The 27314-nt window shown below is 41.5% G+C and overlaps 1 protein-coding gene across 2 annotated transcripts in view; it reads left to right on the plus strand.

The window, feature by feature from the left end:
• Positions 1–4622: 4622 nt before the first annotated feature.
• MAP3K5 (mitogen-activated protein kinase kinase kinase 5) overlaps positions 4623–27314 on the plus strand; it is a 111034-nt gene continuing 88342 nt past the window's right edge. For both annotated transcript variants that reach the window (XR_015744927.1, XM_026705554.2), the window contains exon 1: positions 4623–5436. Coding sequence is in view for 1 of the 2 variants with exons in the window: in XM_026705554.2 (XP_026561339.1) it covers positions 5001–5436 (436 nt within the window). In the remaining variant the exon portion in view is untranslated. The remainder of the gene's footprint in view (positions 5437–27314) is intronic.

Below are 27314 nucleotides of genomic sequence, written 5' to 3' on the forward strand. Positions count from 1 at the left end.
ATCACTCGGGTGCCCCACAGAAGACAACCCTGCAAACTGGACAGCTCCTGCATGCGAGTCTTAAAGGGTGCGAATTTGTTATCAACATTGCCTCCCGGCCACCCCCTCCTCACCCAGTCGAGCACCTGGGCGAGCGTTTGGTCTGCCTTGGTTTTGGCGGCGATGTCAAGGGCGGTGATGGGCAGGTCCAACTGGGTGATTTCAAAAATGGCATTGACAGGAGCTGGGTCTTCAGCCGGAGCGGGTAAGGGGCAGCGACTGAGTGCGTCAGCGTGGGATAGAGTTTTGCCCGGGCGGTGGATAAGTTTGTATGAGTAGGCCGCTAGAAAAAGCGTCCACCGTGTCATCCGAGGGAGAGGACTTGAGGTGTCTGCTTGTCGCCGGCCAGTAGGCCCAGGAGGGGTTTATGGTCGGTGACCAGTTCAAAAAGTGGCCAAAAAGGAATTCGTGAAACTTTTTCACGGCTGCAACAGCTGCTAGGGCTTCCTTGTCTATTTGGCTGTAATTTCGCTCCGTGGCCGAGAGCGTCCTGGAGAAAAAGCGATGGGGGCCTCGGCACCATTGGCGAGTCGGTGACTAAGGACCGCCCCAATTCCAAAAGGGGATGCGTCTGCTGCCAGTACTAAAGGAAGGTTGGGGTCGAATTGGATGAGCACTGCCTCTGGCGTAAGTAGTGATTTGACGGCGTTAAACGCCTGGTCTTCTTTGTGCCCCCAGTGCCACGGTGACTTTTTGTCTAGTAATCTGTGTAGGGGTTCGGCTACTGAGGCTTTATGGGGCAAGAAGGATGCATAAAAGTTTAGGAGTCCCAAGAAAGCTTGTAGCTCCGTTTTGGAGGTTGGTGTGGGAGCTTCGTGGATCGCCCTGACCTTGGACTCCAGGGGTGAATGCCAGAGCGTCAATTTTATAACCCAGAAAGTCCACCTGTCTAGTGGCAATGGCGCATTTTCTTTTTTAACTTGAGGCCATGCTGTCTGAACCTCTCTAACACTGCTCGCACTCTCTGGAAGAGTTGGGGTCTGTCCCTGGCCGAGACCAAGATGTCGTCGAAGTAGGGTACTACACCAGGGAGGCCCTGTAAAATCCGCTCCATGAGGATTGAAAAATGCCGGGCAACACTTACGCCAAATTGGAGACGCTTGCATCGGAAGGCACCCCTGTGAGTGACGATGGTCTGAAGTTCCGCTGTTTGGTTATCAACAGGGAATTGTTGATATGCTTGAGACATGTCCAATTTAGCAAAAATACTGCCCGGTTCGAATGTATGCAATAAATGCTGAATGACGGGCACAGGATAGCGCTAACTTGTAAATATTTATTGATTGTTGTCTTGTAGTCCAAGCAAATTCTCAGGCTACCATCTTTTTTAGGGGTGTGACAATGGGCGTCTCCCACTTGGCGAAATCTGTTGGCTCAATGACCCCTTGTTTTAGTAGTTTATCCAATTCAGCGTCTAGTTTTGGTCGAATAGCAAATGGAACTCTACGTGGTTTTAATCTGATTGGGGCTGCCTGGGGGTCAACGGTGAACAAGATGGGGGTTCCATTATAACACCCCAGCTCCTCGCTGAACACATCTGCGTAGTCAGCGAATAAGGAGTCAGTGTCTGAGGTTGAGACAGCATGGACTCCTGTTAACCCTAGGCCGAGGTGGGGAAACCAATCGAGCCCCAATAAGGTGGGTAGGTTGCCGTTAACTACCACTAGAGGTAGGTGGCCTTTAAAAGCTCTAAAACTGACAAAGAACTTGCCTCTGCCGATCACGGGAATGGCCTTCCCCTGGTAGTCCTTCAGACCGAACTGGCATCTCTGGAGCCGGGTAGTAGATAGGCTGGGGTGGAGTCTCTTGAGGGTGTTCCACGAGATTATTGAGAGCGCTGACCCTGTGTCAACCTCCATGTGGCACGGTTTACCTTCTAGGGAAACGGAGAGAGAAATTTTACTAACAGAGTGGCAAGTCGCCTGGCAAGGCGGTGCGTGCGACAGTTTAATACTTGCCTCTGTGGTCCCGAGTGCGAGGACGGGGGTCTTTGTGCAGCGCTTTGGGGGCTTGGCAGACTCTCGCAATGTGCCCCCTCTTATGGCAGTTGTTGCAACGGCTCCTTTAAACTTGCAGGTGGCCCTTTGATGTGATCCCCACAGGCTAGGCACAGGGTGATGTGCTTGGGTGGACCGGTGTATTCTTGTTTGGCCCCTACCTGCGACCGTCTGTCATTGGTGAGGCGATGGACATCGTTCTCATCGTTGTGGCCTTCCTCCGCTTCCACCTCTTCGGAATGGACTGGGAACGCTGCTAGCTTGGCGCTTGGGCCCTGAATTTCGGTGGCTGAGTTCGTAGCTAGCTCGGCTGCTAGGGCCTCCTCTACCGCTTGCGCGAGGTTGAGGTCTTTCTTAGCTAGCAGTCGCCTCTGTAGGTTGAGATCCTTGACCCCACAAACCAATTGATCGAGGAGCATGTCCTCTAGGTATGTTCCAAACCCGCAGTGCAGGGCTGCTGTTCTGAGGGCGGCCATATATTGGTTGATGGTCTCCTTACTAGATTGCTTCCTCATTCGGAACGTGAACCTCCTGGCGATTTGTGACGGTCTGGGAGCGTAGTGGTTTGTGAGGATCTCAAGCAACTCGGACCACGGAACGTTTTTAATTCTCTCGGCGCCACGAGTGCTGCAGCGGTATCGTAAATGGTGGCTCCGCAGTAGATTAGGAAATAGGATTTTTTCCGATGCTCTCCCGCATCCGACAGGCCGACCGCATCGATGTAATGATTGAAACGGTTCTTATACGATTCCCACTTCTCTTCGTCTGGTTTAAACGCCGGGAATACTGGATTGGAACTCATGGTGCTGGAACGGCTGGGCTACCTGCGGGAGAAATCTCTCTGGGACTACGAATGCTCGTGAGTTACAAGTGATATCAGCTCTGGAGAGGTTTTTTGCTACCCTCTCTTTCTCTCTCTCTGGGTTACCACGTTGGCTGCTAGCCGTTGGAGGTGTCTTGATTCGCGCCAAAAAAAGTGGGCGTTAGTGACTCTCTACAGCGCTGTGCTGTGATTCCTACTGGCCCGAAATTCAAATGACACCCGTTTGAATTTTGCGCCAAATGCAGAGCGGCTGCGGCTCGCAGCGCTTCACTTTCCCCGTAGCGAGGCTAACAAGCGGCTACAGACGCTTCTAACTATTTGACTCAGACCGCTTTCTCTGGCTGCGGATCTGCGTTTGCTCTTTTTGATCGCTCGTTTCGCTAGCTGACCGCTCTCTCTGGCTGCGGATCAGCGTTTCCCCTGTTGCCAACCGATCGCTCTCTCTGGGCTGTAGATCGGTGGCTAGTGACTCAGTGGTTGCAAGGTGCTTCTGGTAGCCATCCCATCCTCGTCGCCAGTGTTAAGTTTGAGCAATGAGAGGCTGAACCAGAGCATGAGTGCAACAGTACTTTATTTACAAATAAAGGGCTGACCGTGCTTGCCAAGCCTGGAACTGGCTCGCAGCAATCAGCGGCCAGTTGGACCCCGCAGCCTGCTTTTATAGCTGGCTGCTGTGGAGAACTGACCAATGGGAATGGGGGAAATAACGCCCACACAAGTGAGTGGACCTGAGTGAGAACTCCTAGAGTCCTCAGGACATAACACTGCCCAAGGAGCTGCTGATACACTCCTACAGAGGAATTATTGAGTCTATCATATGCACCTCTATAACTGTCTGGTTCGGTTCTGCAACCCAACAAGACAGACACAGACTTCAGAGAGTAATTAGGACTGCAGAAAAAAACAATTACTACCAACCTGCCTTCCATCAGGGACCTGTATACTGCATGAGTCAAAAAGAGGGCTGTGAAAATATTTATAGACCCCTCATATCCCAGACATAAACTGTTTCAACTCCTTTCCTCAAAACGACGCTATAGAGCACTGCACACCAGAACAACTAGACACAAGGACAGTTTTTCCCCAAATGCCATCACTCTGCTAAACAAATAATCCCCTCAACACTGTCCAACTATTTACTAAGTCTGCACTACTATTACTATTAATCTTCTCATCACTCCTTAGCACCCATCCCCTCCCACTTCTGACTGTATGACTGTAACTTTGTCGCTTGTATCCTTATGATCTATATTGACTGTTTCCTAGTATGATTTGATTACTTATTGTACCCTATGACTATAATTAAGTGTTGTACCTGATGATTCTTGACGAATGTATCTTTTCTTTTATGTACACTGAGAGACTTTGCAACCAAGACAAATTCCTTGTGTATCCAATCACACTTAAATTAAAGAATTCTATTCTGTTCTAAAAAAGAGGTTTAGGAGCGGAACAGCAGAGGGCGCCATACAATTACATTAATGTAAAGGGCTTTTCACTTTCCTTGCCGCAACGGCTCTTTAACAAAACTTTCGCACTCTTTACTAGCGCAGGAATGCGCAGCTCCTTCTACTATTGGGCAGGGGGCGTGGCCGAGGCGGAAAGGCGGAGCTCCCACTGGGCGGGCTGCCGGCGGCTTGCAGAGGGTTGTAGCAATGCAACAAGTGTCCGCGTTCTGCTCTTCTCCTCTTTTCGTCAGCCGAGGCTCTCGGGGGAAGTGGCCGCCGCGTAACGTCTCGAGGAGGGACCCGCCGAACCGGGCCGAACCTGGTGAAGAAGAGGCACGTTTGCAAAGGAGAGATCGCGCGTCTTTCTTAAGGCTGCAACCTTTTACCGAGGCTCATGAGCTCCGGAAAGGAGTGCGCAATGGTGGCGCTGGCCAACGCCGGAGGAAGTCGCGCTGTTTCGGCTGCCACCGTCGGCTGGGCAGCGTGAGACCGAAGCAAGGGCTCCCTTTCCTCCCGGCCCGATTTCCAAGTCGGCAAGGATCTTTGCAGAAATAAGCAGGCCTGGAGGCAATGGCAGCATCTGCGTGAAAGCCCCGTCGGAGGGCAGAGTCGAAGGCCGAGAGAGACGCCGCTGCAAAAAAAAGAAAGAAAGGAAGGAAGGAAAGAAAGAAAAGCAAACAAACCCCGTTCGGCATGAGCGACAGCAGCGAAGGGGACAGCATCAGCTTCTTCGTGCCAAGTATGATCGGCGGGGGTTGCCCGCTGCTGTACGAAGACGGGCTCGGCAGGAGAGCGCCCGCAGCAAGCGAGGAAATGGCCCGCGGGTTCTCGGCCAGCCCAGCCGCCCCGCCGGCCGGCACTTTCTGGAACGAGGAGAGTAGCGCCTCCTGTCCGTCCAGCGACGCAACAAATCGGGTCAAAAGCGGCGCGGGTGGCGGTAGCAGCCGGAGGACCACGGTCTCCTACGTGATCAACGAGGCGAGCCCTGGGCTGCTGCAGGCGGCGGAGAGCGGGGCCCTGCAGAGCCTCAAAGAAGCCTGCGAAGCGGTCGGCGCCGACCTGCAAACACTGCACTTCGGCAAGCTCGACTTCGGCGAGACGTCGGTGCTCGACCGCTTCTACAACGCGGGTGAGTCGCCCGTTTGGTCTCTGGGCGTGGGACATAACGGTTTGCGGCCGCGGCCCTGAATGCCAGGTGGAGAATAAGCTCGTTTAGAGGCAAGGGAGCTTAGTAAACACGGTGGGTTTTTTTTGGTGGGGTCATGTTGTACACGGGCGGTTTGAGTACAGAATAGAGAACAAGGACAAGTTCTTTCTGCTCTCTCGGTCTCCCAAATGCCTCTAACTTATGTCACGGTTGGGTATTGGTCATTATTCCGGGTCTGTAGCGTGTAACCTCAAAGAAGGTCTTGAGCGCCTCTAGAAGGTATCTTTAAATATTCTGAGGCAATTTCTGTTTTTGATACAAACGTGTGAAAGGGTAACAGAACTTGGGTTTGCTGCTGTCTATTTATTCCACTCAAGCGTTTCAGAACAATACCTGTGTTTGACACGTGCAGAATTCACTTTTTTTAATACGCTACTAAAAGTTCAATGACCAGAAGTAATATATGAAAGCGGTGCGCTTTCTGGTGGGTTCTCTTAGAACTGGCTTCCTTCAAGTACCTTCAAAAAAGTCCATTTGTGAAAAGTGGTATTAAACATAACTAAAGTGGGGGGGAAAAGAGAATTCTTTTACTTCTATCACACAACAAACATCTTCCAAAGCTTCAACCTAAATGTCATCTGTGGTGTCAGATCCTTTAAAAGTAGGAATACATTCATTTTAAAACAGACATTGTGGTAGTTATTAAAGAGATTTGCTTTAATGCAGTATAGGTAGTCCTCGATTTATGACCACAATTGAGCTCAAAATTTATGTTGCTGAGTGAGAAATGTGTTAAGTGAGTTTGCCCCATTTACAACTTTTCTTGCCACGTTTGTTAAATGAATCACTGCAGTTAAGTTACTAATGTGGTTGTTAAATGAATCTGGCTTCCCCATTGACTTCATTTGTCAGAAGGTTTCAAACATGGTCCTTGGATACTGCAACCATCATAACTGTGAACCAGTTAGCAAGCATTTGAATGTAAATCACATGATCATGGAAATGCTGAGCAGTCATAAATGTGAAAAATGTTTTTTTTTCAGTGCCATTGGTAACTTTAAATGGTCACTAAATGAAGTGTTGTAAGTCAGGGTCTACCTGTATATGCGTTAAAGATGACCAGGTGATGGATTTGGTTAGTGTACGTAAAATAAAATTGAAGCTTAAATTAGGCATCTAGTCAATATAGATATTTAATTCTTTAACCTTTTATTCTTTAAGCTTTTATTCCTATCTGGGTCTTGTGGTTGCATTCCGATGAAGAAACTACATTCTCCAGCTTCATACAAAGGACTTTCTGTCTTCATTGCCTGAATCAAGCTGGATCTGTACTCTTGAAACTGTACTTAAGGTTTGATAGAAGTCCTGAGGCAGGCAGAATGTGACAGACTTCCTGCTTTCCTCGTGGCTTATAAGGAAGTCCTTAGGCAAGCTGAAGTCTGTCTTTCAGCATTTGTGAAAGATGGAATAAAGACTCTGTTTTGTCATTCCTTGATTCCTCCCTCCCCCCTGTTTACGTGGTTTGAATATGGGACTTGGCCAATTCCAGTGGCGGCTGGTTCAGGACAGTAAACAAAGGCAGATAGGTCATTTGTTGATAGTGTCTGGACAGAAAAGCTCTGGATATATATTTTATGCTGTCCAGGGTTTTGCTAGAAGCCATGAAGTTTTTTTCAGAATTAATGTACCCATCTCAGTTATCCGATATGTTGATTTATTTTTGACTTTATTCATGTATCTCTTCTAATACATGGGCTGGGCATATCCAACTTAGGTTTTGTTTGTGATGTGATCCTACCCAGTGGCTGTTTTACTACATACCTGGCTTGAAACTTTCTGGCTTGGGCTCATGATTGAAACTGCACGAGTCTTACTTATGAATCTTTTTAATCCCTGAGGATTGGGGAGTTGGAAGTGCTATGTGATGGTGAGTCTACATCTTCATAGAGGGTCGGTCCAGATAGTGGTTGTTAGGTAGGACAGGTCTAGCCCTCTGGAATTCTATTATATGATATAGAGCCTGTATCCTGGAGTATTTGTATATACATAAATAAGATTAGGTTCAAGGCAAGGAAAGCCAAGTGGTTATTCATTCAAAAGTCTTTTGATTCTGGAAATATACCACCTTGGAGTTCTAATAGGATTATGTTCTCCCATGGAGAACAGACTTGCTATTTGAAGATCTTTCTGGACTCACAGCAAAAAAACCCAAATATTCTATGGTCAGGAGGGCCTTTGCCCAGCTTCAGCTGATATGCCAGTTGCTATCTTATTTAGAAGTGGAGCAGTTGTGCTCCAACGACCTTCCTTCCTGTAATTTGCTTTACCAGAGGCTGCTCTTAAAAACCACCTGGAAACTTCAGCTGGTGCAAAATGCAACAGCTTGTATGCTTAAGTCACAGTCTCGCTACTGTGAAATGCCACTGTCGTGAGAGCTGCATTGGCTACCTGGGTGTTTCCAAATCGATTCAAGGTGCTGGTGATATGAGAATGCCTGTTCCAAATAGACTCTGCCACCTGATTTGAGCAAATGGAAAGTGATCGTTGAAGGTTCCCATCTGCTGGATGTTGTGAGGGTCCCAGAAAACCAGCCACGCTTTGTGGAGTGCCTCTCTTCCTCTCGAACAGCTTGCCTCCCTCCAAACTCCTACTCCCATCGTGTTTCTGGAAGCTTGTAAAAAGCATGGCTGTTCTACAAGACCTTTTTGACAGGACTGGTGTAAAATTGCTAGTGCCAGATGTCTAATTGTTAGTATAAAACAATATAATCTTTTAGGTTTTATTTTATTTATCTATAAACAATGTATTGTTTACATTGGCTATTTCACCATTGCTCTTTGTACGCTGTTACTGCCTTTCAAGAGAGAAGCAGCATGGACATAAGCAAACTTCTTAAAATATATTGAATATAGGTTGGCATTTGCCAGGTATATGCTTAACTGCCTCAATCCGCAAAAAAACCTGTTCAGGTCCACTGAAACTGTAGGCTCAGTGTATTGCAATCATTATGCTCAGCGTATATGTACGTACAACCAGGTATGCTGAACAGGAAAGTAATAGTACTATATTTGTTTCTGTCTTACAACAGTCTACTTATGCAGACAAAGAAAGAATGGTGGATAATAAGGTTTTACAATAAGCTGAGCCTTTTGAATGCTGACTTATTGACATAGAGTAAATATGCTAAAGCATGTCGCCTTTCCTCCACACTCTGGGAATTGCTAAATGAACCCACTACCGTTCTTTTACATTATATCCCAATCCAGAATGTTATATTAAGCCAAACCCTTAAGCTCCGAAACAAACTGTGGCTTAGATTTCCATGCAAGCTAAGAATTGCAGTCCACATTCCATGGTAAAAATTCTATTGTCAGAAGCTCCCTGATTTGTTCAACACTGTCAATTGAGACAGATTGGGCGGGATGTCCTCTCCTCATCAGCCACCCTTCAGAAAATTCTGACTTGTTGGGATATATAAACCAGCAAGGGGTGACAATGGTGGTATCCAACTCGGCTTCTTCTGATACAGTGGACAGTGCTGGCAAGATATATACCTTCTTTGCCTGCAGGTCCTTGTATCCTCAGATTCCATTTTAGAATACTAGGAAACCCTCCAGAACATTTTTGGGTGACTGAGGAAGGTGGAATGGGAAGGATTTTTACAAGTCCTATTGTATTAGTCAGAGTCCATTTACGTGACACTCAATTGACTGCTTGTTAATATTTCACTCCCAAATAAAAGCTCATGTTCCAATAACCTCTTGCCTGTCAGAATCATTTGTAGAGTAAATATTATTTAATTTTAAATGATTATCCAACAAGCTGTTCTAGGGAAGAAAGCTCAACCATTTTTTCTTCATTACATTTGGCTTTTCTGTTATTCCTCCTCCCTCATTCTCTCGCCCATTGCTTTCAGGAAAATTGTGTTGTGTGCTTGTTTTGTGAATTTAACTATTTAACAGATATTTTAATATTACTTGGGTGTTTTAATTTTACTTATATCATGTGAGATTCCGGGAGCTGCAGGACATAAATGCAATAAATAAACATTTAAATGACAAAAACTGACATTCTGGGAGCCAGGTTGGAGATAATTGTTCTGCATAGTCTTGATGATGGTTATCTTTATTATGATGGGTGTGGTATTGAAAAAATGGTTTCAGTAGTTTAAATGTTTCTTTGGCACAAAAAGGCTGAAGACTTTTTTCTGATGGTTGCAGCAACAATTCCCAGATTTTCCCTTGATGCAGATTACATGTTTGGATTGTCATGTTCAGATTGCAGAGTTTGCTACTGTGGAGTGTCATGTTCATATTAATGTTGTGGAAAAGCACCACAATTTAAATTCATTGTACATTGTATTTACGTAAAAATAAGAGCTTTTGGGGGCACTTGTTTATTATATAACCATTCAAGGATTACAGTTCATTTGATCTGATGTCTGGAAGAAATAGAGTGTGATCCACAAAAACCTAGGCAACAATACACTGGTTAATTTTTAGGATTCTTCATGCAAAAGGTTAACATGACCAACTAAACCTTTTTACATAATGTCTTTTATCAGATAAAATCAATTATGAACCATAATTGGAGAGCCAGTTTAGTCTAGTGGTTAAGGCACTAAGATTAGAAAGCAGGAAGCTGTGGATTTTAATCCCACCTTAACCATGGAAGCCAGTTACTCTCTCTCAGCCAAATTCACCTCAGAAGGTTCTTGTGGTGGGGAAAATAGGAGGAGGAAGGTATGTTATGAATATGTTCGCCACCATGAGCTATTTATAAAAAATAATAAAGGTGGGATACATTAAAATCCTGTGCCATTATGTTATTGATATATTAGCTTCTCAGAGTCTACCTGCAGCACTGTTGTGGACCACAGGCTGAGGATTGCTGGGGCTTAACAACCCTAATGGAGACTGAAATTTCAGTCACTAAGTGATCGTTAGGTGACCGTACCACTTAGCGACAGTTCAGTTCATCCTGGTTGCATTTATTAGGGGAGGAATGCAGCACCATTAGGCAACAACTTCATGCTTCTCCTGCCGTGCCTGAACTGCGGGCTCTACCCTGCTGCCTCCTCTCCAGTTAGTCCTTGGTGAGCTCCCTTTGGCAGAGGAGGCTCTGCCGCCATGCCACACTTGCCTCAGCTTTAATCCCCTACTCACCTATCTCCTCCATCTCTGTCCTTTGGATGCCCTGCCCTTTGTCACCATCTATATCTACCACCCCAGGTGACCTGTGCAGTCTTTTTTTTTTCTCCTGCTGTTGGCAAGGAACACCAAACCAAGGCAACTGCTAGCCCTTTGGGAAGTGCCTGCAACACCTGGGAACGGGGGTGGCAGGGGGCAGTGGAGTGTGAACTGTGTGAAGGGCCAGCAGTGGGAGAAGGAGAATTGCAAAAGTTGGGGAGGGGGAGTCCACAGGGTGACAGGTGTGCTGGCGTGCAGGTTGTTCAGAAGGACAAAATTGGAGAGAGATAGAGGGGGGGGGGAATTGAAGCATATATTGTGGTTGTAATATAAGCCTATATAAGCAGGCTGCCAAGTGCCCACGTTTTGATTATATGACTGAGGAAGACCTGTTAACAGCCATAACTTTCAAGTACCAGTTGCAACTATTATTCATCCAGCGCTGTTGTAACTTCAAAACCACCAAGAGTCAGGGCAGATGAGTGTCATGTAAATTTAATAATTTAATCAATAAATGAAATCAATAAAATGTATGACAGTTAAACAAATGTCATCTACCCATGTATTCACAGAATTGTTAATTTCAGGTACCTGTCTTCTATTGTGGGGCAAGATATCAATAGGAAATATTTCTATGAATATAATATATATTAAAAATAAATAGTGAAGCCATTGATATTCTGTTTTTTTTTTAAATTCTGAATTTGAGTAAAAGTTATTTTATAAAAATAATTTATAGATAGCCACAGTGGTATGGTGGCTAAAGCAGTTCTCAAAATATTCAATATCATGATCTGCATAGATATATAGATATAGATAGGAGAAGTTCTCAACCTTGCAAATTGAATAGCAGAAGATAGGAGCAAAAAAACCCAGGATGTTTTTGGACAGTGCTCCCTTTTTGTCTTCACAAGACAAAACTAACTCATATTTTCAAAAGCCCTGGGTTAACGTGTTGGATTAGATCTCCCCTCAGCCATGGCAGCTCACCTGGTGATATTTGGCCAGTCATTATGCCTCAGACTGTGCTTCCTCACAGAGCTGTAGTGGTGCTAGAGGGAAATTAGAGAAAGGAGTGTAAGCCACCTTGAGTTATTGTAGGAAAGGGGTATCAATGAAACAAATGCTATAAATCAATTATGTTAGGACCATTTCCAGTTTTGATGCATTCAGATCTTTCTCTTTATATTTACTGCTCTTGAACTTACCAGATCAACACCAAAGGAAGGAAGAAGGATAACTTAGAAGCTAAGGAAGAAGGCATCACATACCATTGCAGTGCAAATACCACTCCTTTTAAATGGCAGATGTGACATCTTGGGTGTGTATGTGGGTGTGAAAAAGACGAAACTTAGGTTGTGACAATGCAGTGACAATGCAGTGCTGCTTCCCTTTCTTCTACCAGATGTATCCAATCCTGCAGTTGTTTCTGATTAGAAGTGGGGAAGAATTTTGTCAGAAGGGGCAAAGAAAAAATGTAAATAAATCTAATTGTAGTTAATTAAAAGGGTCTAAAGATAAGATTGTTAAAAGGAAAAGGAAAATAAAGTTGGTTTATTTGATTAAGGTTAAAATAGATACTATTTGTTGTTATCTCTGGTAACACTTAGATAAGAGATGGGATATGAGAAGAGGAGATAATTTGTTGCATTTTAAGAGAAGATAATTTACTAAAATTGTTTATACTTGCTATGGTGAAAGGGGAAGTAGCTTCTTCATATGTTTCCTTTTTTATTATTATATACAGTATTTTTATTTCTCTTCTAAGGTTCTTTCCATTTTTTTTCTCCTGCACTTTTATTTTTTTATTTTTTTCCTCTCTTTTTTAATATGAATTGTTACTATTGTAATCTGTAATCATTAATACAGTTACTCTAAAAAAAAGGAAGTAGGGCTCCAGGAACTCCTTTAGTAACAAGGAAAGAGAAGAGAAAGTGATTAATAGGGGGATAACTGCTCCATTGATGAGTGTAGATAGAGGAAGAAGAAGTCCTCACCGCTATGAGAGACTAGGCATGCAAGAGAGAGAGTTTGAACAGTAGAGGATCTTAAGAATGCAGAAGGAAAGCACAAAGACAGCAGAGCCTTTTTTTATTTTACTCTGCTCAGTTCAGAGTTGGGAAAGTTGTCAGCCCCTTCAGGTATATCAGTCTAGGAACCAGCTTCCATGGGATGACTAAAATGTCACTATCACAGATAAGTTATAATAAAAAGAATCTTTCAAATCTTCCGGTGTCTCTCTCTTGCATTTATCTCTCTTGCATTTCACTTATCTGACAAGAAATTGGTGGAGGGGTGTTTATTTATTTATAAAGTTTATTGGCTGCCTATCTTACCGTAAGGTAACTCTGGGCGGCGTACAGTCCTAAAATATATATATCTACATTAAACCGTAAATAAATTAAAACAAAATATTAAAATCTAAGGACATGTGGAGGGGGGTAGAATGGGAGGAGGTGGGATCAACCACCTCCAATATGGGGGGAGTTGGGATCAACCACCTCCAATGTGGGGGGAGGTGGGATCAACCACCTCCATTGTGTTGTTCCCCCACTAGGGCCCCAGGCCAACTGGCAAAGCCAGGTCTTCAGGCCCTTGTGAAAGGATAGGCTTGGCACCAATTTTCACATTGGAGGCAAGATGTTCTGAAGGGCAGGAACAACAACAAAGAAAGCCCTCCTCCTGGACCCTGCCAGCTGGAATAATAGGGCTGACAGGATCCACAGCATGTCTCCTTGCTGGCACAAGTGGGATGTACCAACCCAATGAAGTGAGATGGTCCCTCAAGGTATATAGCCTGAGTCTCTTTATGGACAAGAGGTTTCTTCTCTTGGTTTCTTAACAGCTTCTGGGTTCCTTCTCAAAGGTTACCTGCCTGGCTTCTACAGGAGTTGACTTACAAGTACATGTAAAGTCACCATTAAAACCAGACTTCGAGGTCAAAGCATTTTGAGGCTGACCGTCTGACTTGAGGAGACATTCTGACCAAACTATCTTCTGAGAAAGAAGCACATGAGTGGACAGGGGATGGAAACAAGGGACAAAGTCAGAATAAACATGGGTAGACAGCATTGTTGTTACGATTAGTCACACAGTCAGCCAGATTTTTAGACAGGATTTGGCATTTTTATCAATTTTTCAACAAGGACCTGAATTAAGTAGATGTTGTTAGAAGCTGTCTTTTGCAGTTGACTGATGATGCCAGTGATGTTCAAATGATACTCCAGGTGTGTTGGGATTGTACACAAGATGCCTATAATTATTGGAACTGTCTTTGCTGTTTGCAGGTCTTTTGTGAATTTTCTCCAGGTCTTTCTCTGTTTCCAGGTATTGCCACATCCACTCTCCAGACATTTTTGTCTTTCTTAGCAACAGTTGTTAGGGCTTGGGTGTTATATGGTAGGTGCTTGTCTGTTTGAATTCTAAAGTCTCCAGACAGTCTATTATTTCGTATATTTTGTGGTCCTACCAATTCTTGCTTCCAGGCAAATGTTATTTCTTGCAGATAGTCAAATGCACTATGTTGGTGATAGTTTGTTATGTCATTGTTTGTACCGGTAATCCTCAAGTTGCAACAGTTCGCTTAGTGACCATTCAAACTAACAACAGCACTGAAAAAACTGACGTGACCATTTTTCACACTTATGGCTATTTCAGCATCCCCATGGTCACGTGATTTACATTCAGATGCTTGACAGCCGACTCACATTTATGACAGTTGCAATGTCATGTCCCTTTGCAATCTTCTGACAAGCAAAGTCAACGGGGAAGCCAGACACACTTAAGAACCATGCTACTAAATTTAACAAATGCAGTGATTCACTTACCAAATGTGGCAAGAAAAGTTATAAAGTGGGGCAAAACTCACTTAACAAATTTCTCACTTAGCAACATAAATTTTCGGCTCGATTGTGGTTCGATGTTGAGGGCTACCTGTAATCAGTTTTTGCAATCTTCTTGCAGCAGCTATCTAGTAGTGCACTGTGTCTTCAGCTTCTTTGCAGCGACCGTCCTTCCCTGTCTTCTCAATTTTGGCTTTATATGCATTTATTCTTAAGGCTTGGTTTTATGCAGCCAGAATTAGTCCCTCTGTCTTACTATTATTATTAAAAAATATTTAATTAAAATGTGCTATTACAATAGGAAGAAAGAATATGGTGATCTGTTAAAAGTGCAGGCAGGAAGAAGCTGCCCAGACAATGCCAAGTAAGAGAGGAACCTTGGTGACTTCTGTCCTCCGGGATGCTGTAGAAGTTAGCAAGTTAGAGTAAGACTTAGAAAAACTAGGTTGAAGTCTACTCTCAGCCACAAAAGCCTATTGGATGACTTGGAGTCAATTACTCCTTTCACCCCACCTACCCCTTTGGGTGGCTATTGTTCTATATTTAAAATGTTTAGAGGTAAACTTCTTTGAACTTCAGGGATGTAGCAATTGCTTGGCCTACTCAAGATTGTATTCAGGAGATTGAAACCTTAGGTAACCTAAGACCTTAGGTCTTCATCTCCTAAATACAATCTTGAGTAGGCCAAGAAATTGCTATATCCCCGAATTCCTTCCAGATAGAACACATGGCATTGCTTTCTAATAGCGCTTCTGGGGTATGTCCTGTGACCATTTTGGAAATAAACATCCTGCTACAGATTGCCGTTTTGTTTTGCACCCATTTTATTATGAGACTCAGGAGAAAAATTGAAAGCAAGGAGACATGGCAAATATCAAAAGATCTGTATCATTTTGGCAGCCATAGGCATAACTTTAAGAAGAAGAAGAAAGTAGAATCTTATTGCAATATTGCTGGCTTTCTTCTTAAATCCTACTGTAGCACTTACTGAAAAGTAGGTATAAAAGAGAAATTCCTAACCTCTGTGTCAATCCATATAAAACTCTTTCCTGACTCAGAATCACCGGGCTTTGCCTTATGCATTTTACACAGTAAACCAATGTTCTTTTATACTGTTGTTGTTTTGGTTTAGTTCTAAAAATATTTCTCTGACTTCAGATGCTAGTTTTTGACTCAGAGATTAATGCCTGTTGCATAAATCTTTATTTTAAAAGATGTATCATTTCCCTCTTACAGTACACCACTTGCCCCCAAAGATGCATTTATTTTATGAATTTATTTTATATTCTCCAAATTTTCAAAATAGTTTTATAACTATATGAGAAGATGGGCAGATAGCAGTGAAGTCCTGGAAGGAACTTAGTTTTATTGTTATTCCCTTAATAATTCAGTGAGATAGAAAATTATTATGTACTAGCTTACAAAAAAAGGATCTAATTCATAGTGAGTCTTGCATTGTGCAATGAATTTTATCAAATAGTTTGTACACCATTGTGCAAAGTTTGTTTTAGGGACCCAAAGGGGCTTTTTTTCAAGAGACAACTGGACTTTCTGATTTTTCTTTGAAGGCATTTTGCTTCTCATCCAAGAAGCTTCTTCAGCTCTGACTGGATGGTGGGGAATGGAAGGACCATCCAGTCACAGCTGAAGAAGCTTCTTGGATGAGAAGCGAAATGTCTTCAAAGAAAAAACAAAAAGTCCAATTGCCTCTCAAAAAAAAAAAGCACCTTTGGGACAACCATGACCTGGATGACTGAGAATCGCCATAGATACTTGTTTTAGGGAGTTTGTGGTAACATAGCAACATTGAAAGTCTCATAGGGTTTGTTTTGTCACTAAATATTCCGCTAAATGGAATGAAAAATGAAAATATCACTTCACATATACAAAGTTGAACTCTTCCGCTGCGTGCAGTCCTTAGCTTTGCCCATTGAAGAAGTCTGTAAATTGTTTTGTCTTTTGGTGGGATATTCAGAAACATTCTGATAATTTTTTTGGCCCATCCTGGATAGTTTTGTTGCTGTTAGTTGCGAAGTCGTGTCGCAACCCCGTGGACAACGTTCCTCAAGGCCTTCCTGTCTTCTATCATCCCCCAGAGTCCATTTAAGCTCCATCCAGCCACCTCATTTTCTGCTACCCCCTTCTTCTTTTGCCCTCAATTGTTCCCAGCATTAGGCTCTTCTCCAGTGAGTCCTTCCTTCTCATTAGGTGGCCAAAGTATTTGAGTTTCATCAGGATAGTTTAGATCAGGGGTGTCCAACCTTGGCAACTTTAAGACTTGTGGACTTCAACTCCCAGAATTCCTCAGCCAGCTGGCTGAGGAATTCTGGGAGTTGAAGTCCACAAGTCTTAAAGTTGCCAAGGTTGGACACCCCTGGTTTAGATTGTTGCAAATTACAGGGAAACTGTACAGTACAATCAGAAAAGTAAGGATTGGAGACATTTGATGAACAAAAAGCAGAGAAGAGGAACTGAAATAAAAGTTCCAGCTGGAAGAAAGCCAGGAAATCTTATTAGGAAGTAAAGGGGGGTTCTAACATATTTAAGTGAAAATTATATGCTGATGTTTATTTAGGGAACACATTGACCACCAATCATGGTGTGTTGGTTATTTTGTTCAAGAAATAAGTGACCATGTTCATTTCTGGCTTGCAGAAAAGGATGCAACTATATACACAGCTTTTGTTATAGTACGAAATCCTACAGGTATCATCCTAGTTTTCTAGCTTTCAAGAGTTAGAATTTAAGAAAGATGGAGCAATAGGAAACAAGTATTATCTGTTATTGCTACTTCAGAGAAAGTGTGATAAGGGACACTTGTACATGCATCTGTCTCTTCCTTCCTCTGGCTGGGGACCAGGAGTTCAGTATCTCTGAAGAGATTGCATTAGAATTGCTTATGCAGCTCTTACTTATAATTCACATATTTAAATCTGTTGTTATTCCCCTTAACCATGATTTTGCTGCAGTTTTTACATTCTTTTCAAAGCATTTGCAGTGTCATATTAATAAACAGAACACGGTTGAGCTGCAAAAATCCAGACAATCCCTAGATGGTGACAAAAAGATAGAATTGTTGGTTTTCGCTTGTGGCCTTTTATGGGCCACCTGGATTTTTGCAGCTAAGAGCTAGTAGGCCAAATTATTATAATGCAACAAAAATCATGCTTCACCCTTCTTGGTTATTATGTAGCTTTGTTATTCCCTGCCATAAAGAATGATTTATGTTAATTTATGCCATACATGCTTTTATATAGGTAGAGAGACTGTGTGTACAAAGATATAGGGTGGAAGAAGTCAAATTTCTTTCTAAATTCTGGGGATTCTTTGCTAAGAGTTCCTTGCTTACCTTGGGAAATGCTGTTCTGCTCCCCTCTTTTTTCTTCGTTGAAGCAGATGGTGGCTTCTAAAACACATTGGTTTCATATTAATAGCTGACTAAATTATTTCCATGCCCAACTGTTGTACATCCTGCAGCATCTGCCATTTATAGTCATAAAATGCTGTGTCAGCCTTCTAGTTGTTACCAGCTACTGAAATGAATGTTTGGAAATACAAATGAATGAGTTATGTTTCTGCTTGCTTTCCCTGAAAGACAGTTTGTGCCCTTCCCAGACAGCTACAACAGATCCTGCCTTGGATTTCCTAAACTTTCTTCCAATATTGTTTTGTTTCTTTTCCAGAGAACCGCTTGCCTGGGGTTTGTTCCTAAACTGATAAAAACGATCTCTTCTTGTGTTTGGAGTCCATGCTTCATGAAACTATACTACCATAATTAGCTGTAATATTGAGTCACTGACAAAAATATTGTCTTTGTTTAAAAGATGTTATTCCACAAGGCTATAGTGATCACCAGCCTATTATATTCCAATATACTTTGAAGATACCAGAATATTGAAAATACACAATGATCACATGCCTGCACTGTAACAAAAAATTAATTAAATGGGCTGTTAATTTAGCTGATAAAATCACTCTAGTATTTCATTCAAACCATCTTGTAAGATAACCAACTTAAAATTAATGCTGATCCAACTTCTCCAGTTATCCTGAGCCACTATCAACAGTTGACCATTTAAAACCGGAATTAAGGCAGGGCCCCTCTAACTTAAATTCAACTCAGCAACAACATAGCTGCTGATTTGATGTGGAACGTAGGACAGCATGTTCTATGATTAGGAATTTGGCAAGGAGAGCAAAGATTAGTTGTGCGCCATGGGTAATAATGGAACTGTTTAAGAAAAAAAGGGAATATAAACTTCCCCTAAAGCATAAGAAGGCAAATGACTCCTTGGCAATCTCTCCTGACTGCCATAAATTGTAAAGACACAGCATTATTCTGGAAACGGATAAATGCCAATTTGGCCAAAGATAAGAATATCTTAGAGGCTGGAGTGTCCAGAAAGGAATGGGGAAACTATTATATTAGCTTATACTAGATCTTTGTTTAGTTGGCATCAGAAAAGGGCATGATAAAAATACAAGTTTCAGATTTTTCTCTGCACTAGGACCAATTGGCTTCTTCTCTCTTTCTGATCCAGATGGATCTTGACAGACTAGAACACTGGGCCGTATCTAACAAAATGATATTCAATATAGAGAAAAGTAAAGTCCTACACTCAGGCAAGAAAAACAAAAAGTACACATATAGACTGGGTGAAACCAGGCTCAGTAGCAGTAGCTGTGAGAGGGATCTTGGAGTCTTAGTGGACAACCAGCTAAATATGATCCAGCAGTGTGCAGCAGCAGCCAAAAAAGCTAATGCAATCCTAAATTGTATTAACAGAGGGATACAATCAAGACCAAGGGAAGTACTGATACCACTCTATAGATCCTTAGTAAGACCACACCTAGAATACTGCATCCAGTTTTGCTCACCACATTATAAAAAAGATGTTGAGACTCTGGAGAAAGTACAGAGAAGGACCAGGGGAGACATGATAGAGGTCTTCCAATATTTGAGGGCTGCCACAGAGAGGAAGGGGTCAAGCTATTTTCTAAAGCGCCTGTAGGCCAGACAAGGAATAATGGATGGAAACTGAACAAGACGAAATTTAACCTGGAAATAAGGAGAAACTTTCTGACAGTGAGAACAATCAACCAATGGAACAGCTTGCCCTTGGAAGTTGTGGGAGCACCATCACTTGAGACTTTCAAGAAGAGATTGGACTGCCATTCGTCAGAAATGGTGTAGGGTCTCCTGCTTGGGCGGGGGGTTGGACTAGATGACCTACAAGGTCCCTTCCAACTCTGATTATCTGTTATCTGTTACCTATTCTCCAAACACATCCTGTCATGATTGTTTATTTCTCTTTTGGAAGGAAATTACTGAAATTGACCCTTGGTTTGTTTTGCAGGGAAACTGACAGATATACTATATTAAAAGGCAGATATTTTTGATGGCTGATAAAATTATAGTTAAAGTAATAATTTCATTATCTCAAGTTATTAAGTGATATTCATACTTAGGGGAATAATATACCATGTGAACTAGATTGTCCATGCTAATTTTATAGTATATTTACTGAATTTTTAAATGGATCTGTTTGCGTTGGTGAAATGTGATGGAAACATTATTCATTTCTACCTGAATGATGATAGCATTATAATACGCAGTATTTGGGATTATGATATTGCAATAAGGTAAATAGATTTTTCAGGCTATATATGTATATATGAGCTACACGGTAGTTTTGTAAATTTAACAAAGCTGTAGTGATATGTTATACTGATGTACTGATGATTGTATTTACAATATAAATTGATGCTCTGATAGCAATCTGTAAAGATTAAAAAAAAATCCTCAAAATCAGTAAGATTATATCTGTACCATTTAAAGTTCCAATAATGGTTTTCTTGCCCTGAGTTTTTCTTGGCAAAGTTTTTCCGAAATGCTTTGCCATTGCCTAGGGCTGAGAGATAGTCTCAGGCAGGACTAGAATTCTCACTCTCCCAGTTTTTAGCTTGATGCTTTTAACTGTTGCACCAACCTATCTCTCTTTAGATATTTAGAAACCTCCATTAAAAGAAACCTCTCAGGAAGCCAGACAACAAAACTAAAAAAAGAAAATTAGAAAGAACAATACAAACAAATGATATAAAAGTAGTTGAAACACAACATCACTGTATTAACTATAAGTCCTAAATCAACTGTAGGCCAAGCTGAACAAGTAAGGCTTTGGGGCTCGCTTGAAAATCTAGGGAAGGTTGAACATCAATAAGAACAACAGAAGCAGGGAGCCACAATTTAAGAGTTTCTGTTCCTTTTGTTTGCTAATGTTTCAGCAAATCTACAAGTAGAGTCTCACTGATCTCAGAATGCAGGTATTTTGTTATGAGTAAGACATTGAATAATCTGAAATAGCTTTTCCACAATACAGGGGTAGAGAGTGGGGGCAGTATTTAAAACTACCATTTGCACCAAAAGCAGCTTTTTGAAAAACTTTATTTTGATATAGAGAGATGAATATCTCTTGGAAATGGCCTCTATCCACCCTTGGTTTTAAAGGTTTTTACTAAACCAGTGAACGTTTTAAAATTTTTTCACATAGAATAAATAGCAAAAGGTCTTACTGGTACTCCTTGCTTAGTGATCGCACTTGGGATTGGCCACATGGTGACTAAATGAAAAAAAAAATCACACAGTTGTAAGTTACGATTCTACTTCTGCCTTCTGTACTGCACAGTATTAACTCAGCTTGTTGCAAGCAAGTTGTGAAGTATGTGGATAGCGGTTCTGTAATAAGGATGCTGCGACAGTCATACATGTACCCAAATGGTTGTGAAACAGATGAATTGTGATCACACTGTGGGATACTGCGATTGTCGTTAAGTGTGACAATGGATTGCAAAAAAAAATTTTTTAGCCCCGTCATAACTTCAACAGTCACTTCATGAGGCAGTTGGTAAGGAACCTGTACCTGTAATTGACTGCTGAATAGAACTTCTCCCTGTCTTGCAAAAAGTGAGTGCAGCTTTGTTGAGAAAGCTTGGATTTAAAGAGAACCCTATGGCTTGTTTGTATTCTGTGGGATAGAATTTTTATATACCTGTTTTACCGCATTTCCAGAGGTATACGGTCACAAGTGCAGTGGTATTCTTAGGGTTAAAAGTAATCCTGGTGGGGTTGATTATTTAGAACAGTGTTTCTCATCCTGATAATCTTTTAAGACTATGGACATGCTGGCTGAAGAATTTGAGGAATTAAAGTCCACACATCTTAAAATTGATCTGATTGAGAAACACTGCTTTAAATTGCAGTGCTAAGAATTTTTAGGCATTCAGTGAGACTGATTTTGGAACGAATACACACTGCATAGACCTGTTTGTACAGTCCTGCTTATTTCAGTTGAATTCTGCTTTACTTTGCTAAATTTTGTCCATTAAATCTGTTTTGTAACCAAAGACTAAAGTTGAATAAATATGCGTGGATCTATGAGCATTTCTCTTGTATGACAATTTTTGCCCTTGTATATTTTATTTTATGAAGACATTTTTATCCTGCTTTTCAGCTTTCTGGAATATAATAAAAACAAAGCATCTCCTGTCTTTAGGCTTGTAGATAGAAAAGTGGTGATACAGGAGTATAAGGAATGGGGAGGGAAAAGGGAAACAAGGTAATACAAGGATAAAATTTTAATGTTTTATGGTATATATGGGTGGTCAGTTGTAATAGAAATGGGCTGCCTGCTGGAGGTTCAGATGACATCACTTCCACAGCTAGTAGTCTTGTTACTTTTCTTCATAGGACATTTGACCCCACTGATTTCTGAGGAAGGAGAAGGGATTTCCCAATGCAATTAGTGGCAATGGTAGTCTAAGGCAATGATTCTAAAGTTTGAGGCTCATGACGAGGTGGGAACCAGCAGTTCCCAAGGCAGAGAAGGCCATTATGTAAACATTTCCAAACCACCAAGGGTCACCAAGTTATCCATCATCTATTGTGTTTGAGGCTGTAGTCTTGTTTGCAATAAGTATTTTAATTCAACCCTCTTGTGTCTGGGAATCTTTATTTTTTTTTAGTTGCCAGGCTGAGGCACTAAGAATGTTTGTGGTTTTTTTGTCACCCCATTTGCGAAGCCTCAGTGTGATATTTGCGCCACCATCTGCCTCTTTTTGATAATTAAGGTGGGACTTCTGGCCTTTAATGATAAGAACAGATACAGGCCAAGAATTCCTCCTTAATTACTTCTTACATTTTTTGCTTTCTTCATGGAAGTACACAGTAAATATCCCTGAAGATCCTGGATGTGGAATCCCTTAACAACATCGGATAACAAAAAATCTTGACACATATTAGAGAATAATATAGCACAAACATCTGTGGGCCTTGCACTGAAGTGATGTCATAGGAATCTTGCTCATGTTAATGTTAGTCAACCAAGATTCCAGTGTGGTGAAAGAATGATAGGAGTTCTATTAAGGAATTGTGCTGCGAAAATGGAAACAAGTTTATTACGAAAGATACCCATGATAACTTCTTAGGAAGTTAATTTGGGCTCGTGCGTTGGTCAGTCAGCTGAAAAAAAAAACACCTAGATGCATACAGGAAGCACATAAATCATGCAAGTTTGTGCATTAAAAGACTGTGAGGAATGCTGGATTACTCAACAGAGACCAATAAAACATTTGAACATTCTTGACATAGATGTTGCTTGTATCATAATTCCTGTAAAAGGAGAATAGTAACTGGATATAAAAAAGCCATTTTTACATTATATATTTGGGAAAGATACACAGAAAGCAATCCTAGGTATACATTTATGCTCAACCTCTTACCAATGATGGGAAAATAAGCATATACCATATTCGTACTGATTTTTGTTTTTGTTAATGTAATATTTACTAATTATTTCATCTGAAGCCCTGACTAATTCTGGGGAAAACCATGATGTTATTCAACTTGTCAAATTGGCTTGTTGAGTCCAGCCCTTGATTTCGATTTGAGCAGATTAGAAATCACAGAAAACCACAGGAAGAATGTCATGGATACATTTGAGTCGGTTGCTCCTGGAGCTCCAGATAGCTCAGAATGGAGCTAATTTGGGAGAATTGGAAGAAGCTTTCCGCATTCCTGCCCAACTACCAAAGCACCTTCTATTCTATCAGTCTCTGTGGTAGAAGTAAGAACAGTCCTGCTACAGTACATCTCTTAACTCCTCAGTAGGGCAAGGAGTGGTCATCCCCTTGTTCTTTTCAGAGCCCCTGTTCTGGAGCATATTGCAAAAAGCAGGAGAGGGGAGTTTATATGTTATACCGCTCTACATATGAAATTAGGACTTCATGCAGGGAAAGCAAGTCTTTTGCAAAACAGCCTTAAAGGGGAAACTAAGCAAGGACGCTTGTTGATAGCAGCAGACTGTCAGTTCTTTTAAAAACATTTATTTGTATTTATTTGGAAATTTGAAATAAACCTTTAAAAAAGTGTAAAGGTAAAAATGAGTATCCTAGGATTCTTGGGTTTCGTATACTCTTTGGGCAGAGAGCCAGATTAAAGAGACCAAATTATTGCTGTTACAACCTGCAACTACCAGCCACTGCCAGTAAAAAAATGAAAGCAAACCTGTTTATCGTGTTTGTTTAATCTAATTTTGCAGAGAGCAGCCTTCATGCAAAGTGTGAACAATCTGATTCAAATGAGTCATATCCGTTTTCAGTTGTGGATTTATAAGTACAATTTAATCTAACTTAATTACCAGTAGGATATGATTAGTCTCGCAGCATATACCTCAATGTTTTCCTCCAAATAATTTTACATATATGTGTTTCCTGCATAGGATATGTATCTTACATTGTTATATTGAATGTGTACAGAATGTGAATTGTGAATTGAAGCCCCTGGCAAAATCTGGCTTCTTGGGTGATATCTTCTGTGCTGTTCCAGCTGATTGCTGATAACAAAAGCACTGCTTGAAGTTATATGTAGCATCGATGGCAAAATGATTTAGCAAAGGTTTTAAAAAGAAAAAAAAAATCTTTATTTCCGATAGGGCCTTGACATGTCTTCGTCCATTCATTTGTTAAAGGGCCCTTGCAACAAAGTTGAACTTGTAAGCATCTCATCTGTTTAGTAATTCAGTAGCATTTGTTTGAAGAGAGGTAGGGAAGTAGATACATTGTTCTAATAATTAAAATAAATAAATAAATAGATTTTTGGAAGGGAACAATTGCATAGAAATCGGATGAGGGTCCAGTTTTTTTACAAAAAGCAATGAAAGGATCAATACACCTGCCATTTATTGCTCGGAATTTTGTTTGGGCAAACTAATGTCTCTGATAGCGAAGGTGAGTTAAAGAAAAAGGAGGAAGAAAGGAAAATATGAGATAATTAACATTTGCCTCTTTTCTCTCATTTTTTTTCTTTCAAAACTGTTCAATCATGCCAGTGGCATGACCTCTTATTTTGTTTGATTCAGGTCATGTTCTATCATACCTGCATATAATAAAGGAGTTTATTGATACCCCTCCTCTTTTTATAGTTAGTTTGAGATATTGGAGGACTAGAGTCAGTAGTTTATGAGTGTTGGCATAAAATCTAGGAATGAAGTGCAAGAATTGGTCAAATCAAAAACAAAAATAGTTCCCTTTGATCTCTGAGGGTAAACCCCAGTTGTATAATGTTAGGAATGCTTAGCCTGAAGGCTGCAGTAAGTCAGTGTTACATCCTGATCCAGTGCACACAGAGATCAGTCAGGTGCATCTGAAAAACTCACAAACAAGCCTGTAGATCAGGGGTGTCCAACCTTGGCAACTTTAAGACTTGTGGACTTCAACTCCCAGAATTCCTCAGCCAGCAAAGCTTTGCTGGCTGAGGAATTCTGGGAGTTGAAGTCCACAAGTCTTAAAGTTGCCAAGGTTGGACACCCCTGCTGTAGATGTTGGCCACTTTATGGTTTTAATTTCAGAAAGTCTTTCACTATAGAGGCGTGGCCTAACCTTTATTTTAGTTGCCCCTTTCCTGTTCTTTGTCAAGCTCTGTAATAGTAGTTTTGATCTATATTAATCATTAGGGTTTACTAATTAACATATGGACATTTTTGACAGTTTTATTCTCACCCTTCTTCTGTATTTTTTTTTTTCATTACACAGTAAACCGGCTTGACATTTTCAGCTTTTGCTTTTATTTCCACTGCATTAAATGTTTCCATTTTCTCAGTTTCAATTTTTCCACAGTCCTTTTTAGTTTTATGATCATAAATCACTTTTTGGATCATCCTAAACATCCTAGTTACTTCCCACTTACCGTTACCTTCCCAGCTTTCTGGGCCCCGCTATTTCCTATTGTCTTGCACTTGATTAAACAAATGTTTAATTTCCTCTTGACATTTTCCTCCTCCAATGACAAATACACCGGGATTCCTTTCAAGGGCTCTTTAACTTGCTATTTAATGGATCTGCTGTTTTTTCCCTTTAAGAAATAATTTCCCATGTCTAATTGTTCTGTTTTATGTTCATAATTCATATCTAAAATAAATATAGGTGGTGGCAATCCTATTCAAGCCTGTTTGCTTTTATAAAGAGAGCAATCTACTTTGGGATCAAAATATATTGATAGTTGAAAGAAACCTGATTCAATGCATCACTCAATTGCAATAATTTTTGGAATCTCCATGTAAGGAAAGGCATTTTTAATAAATCCTGGAGGATTGGGGCTAGGAAAATGTGTGGCTTTAAAACTGTGAAATTCTTGAGTTGGCTGGCAAATTAGGTTCAACTTCAAGATACATGTGACTGAGGTAGTCCACCCTTTCCTATTGGATCTTGCCTGTAGTTTCATAAGAGTTTAAGGATTGCTATTAAGAACTCTGCTGATCTTATATGACCATTGTGAAAAGTATTTAAGACACACAACCCTCCCAATGTATAGGTTGGTTCACCTTAGCATCCTGGGACCAGATGCTTTCAGTCTATACTTCCTGCATGATGTATATATAATGGATGGTTATAAAAACTGACAACTCAGTAGCATGAAATGTGAAACGTGTTGGGCTCTGTAAGGCTCAGCTCTTCAAATAGTAGGACATCTTATTTCAACTTGTATCTTTCCAGATATCTAACCACAATGGCTGCTTCTTCTCTTATTATACTCCCTGGTTAACTTAGACCAACGGAGAGACCTTTTGAAATTAGCCAAGCTGCCAGATACATGGCTGTATGGTACAGGGCAGATGATCTTCTCCTGTGTAGCTCTGCAGCTATGGAATGCATTTGCAGGGGGAAACATGACAAAACTTGCATAGCAACGTTGCTATGCAACTTCCTCCACTGCTTATACATTCTCATGTGATGTTGCAATGCAAGTATGAAAAGGCAGGGCTTGTGGCATGATGTAACAGTGCACACCCTACCCCACAGGGTTGTTGTTGGAGAAGAATAGGGAACATTATGTTCTCCCATGAGCTGCTCATTGCATCCAGAAGTGGGAGGTGCTTCAGTCTCTTCTGAAAAGGCTGGGCTTAAAACTCCAGGATGCTCCTCCTCCTCCTCCACTGGACACTTCCCCAGCGTCCCCCAGTTTTAGCTCAGCCTTCATGGTAAGAGGTTGTGCACTCCCTGACTGGAACGGTTTCTGATTCAGCTACTCAAATTTCAGGTTTGCTCTTGGGTTAATTCGGCTTGTAAATTCCCCCCAATTAATTTGGCTATTTCAAGGCTTGTGGCTTTATTAGGTTATCCCCGATCAGTTGAGAGCAGCTCTTTGTGACAGGTGGAGCCTGCCACTCCGCAGGGAGACTGAGACAGCCGCGTCAGGCAATTAGCTTATCTATTCCCCCGATCGTTTTATCCCTGCGATCTTGGTGGAGCGCTCGCAGCCGCGGCTCTCTCCTCT

The sequence above is a fragment of the Pseudonaja textilis genome, chromosome 1 (assembly GCF_049901715.1).
Source record: "Pseudonaja textilis isolate UNSWEBS1 chromosome 1, rPseTex1.2, whole genome shotgun sequence".
NCBI lineage: Eukaryota > Metazoa > Chordata > Lepidosauria > Squamata > Elapidae > Pseudonaja > Pseudonaja textilis.